The sequence below is a fragment of the Lytechinus pictus genome, chromosome 15 (genome assembly GCF_037042905.1).
Source record: "Lytechinus pictus isolate F3 Inbred chromosome 15, Lp3.0, whole genome shotgun sequence".
NCBI lineage: Eukaryota > Metazoa > Echinodermata > Echinoidea > Temnopleuroida > Toxopneustidae > Lytechinus > Lytechinus pictus.
In genome coordinates, this window is record NC_087259.1 from 16,021,775 (window position 1) to 16,027,500 (window position 5,726).

The 5,726-nt window shown below is 34.9% G+C and overlaps 1 protein-coding gene across 1 annotated transcript in view; it reads right to left on the bottom strand.

The window, feature by feature from the left end:
- Window positions 1-2,155: 2,155 nt before the first annotated feature.
- The window catches only part of LOC135156902 (uncharacterized), a 5,688-nt gene continuing 2,117 nt past the window's right edge, over window positions 2,156-5,726 (bottom strand). Inside the window, exons 3-4 of the mRNA XM_064110721.1 lie at window positions 4,571-4,698; window positions 2,156-3,538 (exon numbers count right to left, since the gene is read on the bottom strand). Coding sequence (XP_063966791.1) covers window positions 3,350-3,538; window positions 4,571-4,698 — 317 coding nt within the window. The 3' untranslated portion in view covers window positions 2,156-3,349. The remainder of the gene's footprint in view (window positions 3,539-4,570; window positions 4,699-5,726) is intronic.

The window sequence follows — 5,726 nt, forward strand, 5'->3', positions numbered from 1 at the left end:
AATCACAAATTCTACTCGGAGGGTGAATTCCGATTAAGTTTCACTCAAATAACGGTACAAATTTTCTGTGTGAAAGGCTTAACCTCAAAACATCTTTTGGGGGGCGGAGCTTACGTGACCTTTCGAGCAATTCCGTAGATAATACGATTGTCATGAACTCATCGTAGCCTGTATTTGCGATGCAGTGCTTTGATTGACAAGCCAAGGACACATACCACCTTCGCTCGGGAATTCAAATTCAAATCACAGTTTTCGAGTGAACGTGTGAAAGGTCCGATGATTCTAAAGACGAATTGCAATCATTATTACAATGACGATTCAAGATTCACATGTGAAAAGGCCCTACATGTAACACCCATGGAAAGTCTATACAGTTGACTTTTCTACAAAGGGGGCTGTTACATGTATATAAATTTTATAGGTCATTAAAATGGAATGTCACCAAGGGAATTGGTCAATTGATAGTAGATACATTCTAACAGCAATCAATAAATCACCAAATGATCATCAGAAATACATATATATAAATAAAGCAACCAACCGGCAAAAGGACATCAACTTATTAACCAATTGAAATTAAATAAAGAGTACAAAATTCATTAAACAAATCCATAGTGAGATGAGCAAATTATACCTCGGTCTCTACGGCGGCCGTACGGTGAGAAGAAAACAGCCATTTTAACATTTTATGTACGAGCTACATATAAGTGGTTTGTATAAAAATGAATAAAACGGCTGTTTTCAACGTAGAGCAAATGCAGTGTGACCGAGGTATTGGACAAGTGAATAATGATCAAAATATCTTTTATTGGTCCTTAAACATTAGCAAGGTCAAAAATGAAACTATCATAAAGTAAAAAAAAAAATCACAATGAATATAAAATAGCCTTAGGTACACCTCTGTAAAAAGGTATCCTTTATGATTCCCCTTTATGATTCATAAAAGTAAAAAAAAAATCACAATGAATACAAAATAGGTACACCTCTGTAAAAAGATATCCTTTATGATTATGATTTATGGTTTGAGCAGTATCAATAAGGACATACTGTACGTAAGCTGCCAGAAAAAATTCCCAATTTCAAAGGTGAAGTCCTTCATGAAGTCCTCTAAGCAAAGGATGTATTGAACAGGCAGTTTGGCAGGCTCCATCAATTCATACAACAAAAGAAAAAGCTTGTGAGTGACAACATAGACTTTCATTGCATAACAATATGTTGTACATACAGCTGTATACAAACATTGTAAAGCCTTATCTTTTTTTTCCAGAGGTATGGAATCGCCCTGTTTATTTTGATTCAGTCTCGTTATTTTAGAACCCCTCCAGCCCTCCTCGACCTTTCCTATTCTCATTTTATGTCGACACTTTTCCGTCTCTTCTTGTGTCGCTCTTTGATTTGTTTTGTCGACTCTTTTCATTCTGTTTTATCATTTTTAGTTTCACTCCCCGGTCTCGTTTTTTTTTTTCGACGCCTGTTCCTTTCTTCTCATATTGCTTCTTTGTCTGTTTTATTATCACCCCTGTCTAAACTTTATTTTCGATCTCCTGTGTTGTCGATTCTTTACTATTATTATCTTCTATCTACATCCTTTCTCAATCTCTCAATTTGTTTTTAATCGACCTTCTGTCCTGTAATCTGAAGTTCGGTTTAACTTACTCCATGTCTATGTGCTTTAAAAGATGGATAGCCGAAATGTCTCAATTTCGTTAACATTGAATGATTCTTATGCTTACTGTGCCCATGCTACATTGGCGAATAAAACTGATTCGGTTATCATGCCTATGCAGACAGTTTATCCGAATGAAAGATGAGCTGATAAATTGAACCTACACCATGTATACTGTTAAGGTTCTGTGTCACAATTGGCTATCCATAGTTCAATAACAACTTTCAGAAGAAGGAGCACTCTTAATTTTCGAATCTCACCTCTCTGTATGTTGGTCTTTGTTGTCGACTATTTCTTTGTCCCTTTCATACAGAGTTGTTAAAGAGTCATCGAGATAATTGTCGTGCCTAGTCGACATAATTATGTCTATTTACCAACGCTTTATCATTTTTCTCCTTATTCCTCTCAATATCCTATATTTTCTTTATCAACTCTCATTTACATTCTTCTTCTCAATCAGAAAAAAGAGAAAGCACTCACAATGATTTTGAATGAAGATGAAAATACGGGTTTATTTGCGAATATGCATCACAGATATGAAATTTTCAGTCGACCCTACTTATCATAATGATAGGGCTTCTTTATTAATATAATGATAATGCGAGAACCGAGATCACTATATTTCGACTTGATCAGAAATATCTTGGCAAATATTGATGTATCTATCCGTTCATTACAGGGATAATAACCAGTAACTATGCGATAACACAATATAGAATTATGTCTGAAATAATTATGAAGTCATCAACCCGACGAATTCTGGTATGAATAATTTGGGAAAATTTTGGATAGTGGAAAACAAAGCTTCAGATAAATATATAATCGTTTTCAATTCAATATCAGTTTGAATAAAATATACATTAATACATTACATATCCTTCCCCCCGAAAAAAAGAAGAAAATGTAGCCTATAGGAATACTCTGGCCAATAATATTGCTCTAAAGCGTTTAGGTGAAAACAACTACAATTTTACTATCATTTCGTTCAGTTTATCTGCCCGATACATGATAGATGAGTGCGTTTCATTATTCACAAAGGCCAATGATAATTTAACGGCATTTTCTCATTTGTTATCAGTAAACCAGATTTGGAATGCGTTTTACCCCTTTCATAAACCCAATTATGCGGCTAATAGCAGCATAATTTGGTCGTAAAATCGGAGGAGGACCAGAGTTATCCGCATTATTTTGATGCTGCAATTATCCGCATAATAGTGGCATCGGGACCAGATTTTGACTTTATGAACGCATTTTCAAATAATGCGGATAATTGCCATGGTGCGGTCACAAGGTCACCCTTTTCCAACACAACCGCATCGGAGGGGGCGTGTGCAGTTGTCATGACGATTATCCGCCTTTTTCAGGACGGGCGCTCGTAAAAATAGTGCGGATTATTTTCTGAGTTTGTGAACGCAATTTTTATTGAATTATCCGCATACTCTTAGGCGGCTAATTGGAGGATGGGTTTATGAAAGGGGTATGGACAGGGGCGGAGACGGGAGAAGGGGAACTCCCACTCAGGGTATGGATACATGGAGAGTGAGAGAGGGGGAGAGGGGGGTGAAAGTGGGAGCGAAAGACACGGAGAAAGGAATGAGAAAGACCGCCACCATCGATATATGAATTTTTATCTCGAAGCACCACTGGGTCAGTTCTTGAAATCTGCGATCTCCGTAACGGGTTTCATTCAGATGTAGCAACCTGGGTAGTTCCAATGGTATTACATCTATCCTCTCCGCAACACTGGAGGTCGTATTTTCCTCCAGTATTAGTAAGTTCTGTGTCACAGTCTTTGTCTTCTGGAACGCATCCGCGAGAAAATGTCCTCTTCAGGCATGCCCCCTTGGGAGTTAACTCGCACTCGAACCTAGACTGGACAGTGGGGATGATTATTAGTTATTAAAAAAATAGATTAATGAATAGCATATTCAGAGATCATGTCCCATTTTAGTTATCATTTGTAAATGTGGCTTAATGAACATCGGCAGTTACAAGCTCCTTTTTATCTTTTTTTATTCTTTGCCCCTTCTTTTTATATCTTTCATTCCCTTCCCCTTTCTATTTCTATTTATTATTCCCTATTTTTGCCTTTCTTAATAATAATGATAGTCAGTTCTTGTATAGCGCATAACACATTATGAATAACGTCTCTATGCGCTTCCAAAGGACTTGGATTATTACCCCGGCTGTAGCTCAAGCAGCCTTCAAGCGCTCAGTGCATTTCAAGGAATAAATTCCTACCAGGTACCCATTCACCTACCTGGGTTGAGTGCAGCACAATGTGGATAAATTTCTTGCTGAAGGAAACTACGCCATGGCTGGGATTTGAACCCACCACCCTCTGTTTCAAAGCCCGGAGACAAATCCACTGGGCCACAACGCTTCTTATTCCCTTGTTTCCCTTTTCTTCCATTTTCGCGCTTCTTGTTTTCTTTTTGCCTTTCTTTCTTTTTTCTTACTATACTGTTTTTTGTTTTGCTTTTTAAATTGTTTTGCTTATCTCCTTAACTTCTTATCTGATTTTGGAAGGTTTTTATACCTTTTTATTCTGCACGACCAGACTAAGATTTCTTAAAATATGACTACTATATAAAGTGATGATAATCATGTTCATGATAACAATACTAATAATGAAAATCCGTATTTGCAAATTTTGAATAACCATAAATTCAAAAGCTTATTACTTCAAAATGGTCATACATTTTTTTTTCAAAATATCAGCAAGCAATTAAAATGGTTAAAACTTAGAAATCCTAAAAAATAAAGAAAAAAAAAGGAAAAAAAATGTCTTTATCCCCAAATAGTCAGAAACATATTTTTTGTAGGGTAGAGGAGGGGGTGCCAATTTTTTGGATCCCGAGTGTGTATTTCAATGCACAATCTCATTTAAAAAAATGAACTTACGTAACATTCACTGATGCCATCTGCACACTCTTCAACTTCATCGACATTCATTCTGCATTCGTTAGGAGTGGTGGCATCCTCCCCCGATACAACTTCACACGAATAGCACTGGAGAGCCAGAGATGACCCTTACGAAATAAGACATTGAAAAATGATATCCATCGCTTGGCTCATAATGATGATGATGATAATAATGATAATGATAATAATGATGATGATGATGATAATAATAATTATAATAATAATAATAATAATGATAATGATAATTATAATAATAATAATAATAATGATAATAATAATAATGATATTAATAATAATAACTTAATGATAATAATGATAATAATAATAATAATGATAATACTATTAATGATGATAATAATGATAATAATAATAATGATAATAAGAACAATGATAATAATAATAATGATAATAATGATAATTGCTTTCTCGTCAGAAGTCTCTAAGAGCTCTTCTGTAATGCCGCATAATTACCATGGCTTTAGAAGAGCAGCTGTTACGCACACTGCGTATCAAGGAATAGATTCCTGACAGGTACCCATTTACCTCATCTGGGTTGTGTGCAGCACATCGTGGATCAATTTCTTGCTGAAAGAAATTCCACTATGGCTAAGATTCGAACCCACGAACATCTTTTTCAAAGTCCAGAGACAAATCCGCTAGGCCACAATGCTTCATTATAACGCCCTTCTAACATCTAAGCACATTAAGACTAGTGAACTTAAAATGTAAATAAAAAATTAACATGGTGTAGGCCTAGAGGTCATCAATATACAGGATTTATATATCAACTAAGATTTAAAGTACTAGTAATGCGCCAAATTGCTCATACTAAGGTGGCATGCAATGTTAGAAAATCTAAAATAAATATATTAAAAAATAAACAATAATAAAAATATATAAATTATATTGAAGGAATCGCAAGACACCAAAAGGGAAGAAGGAATAGCCCTTTCAATTTTTAAATTCTTTTGTGAAAAGAAGATGATTTTCATTTTGTCATACTGTCCATTAATCTTTAAAGCATGAGAGGTCAAAGTTAGTTCTCTGGGTATAATAATTATAAGGACAATAATAATAATGATATTAATCATATATGATATAATGATAATAGTAATGATAATAATTATCATAATAT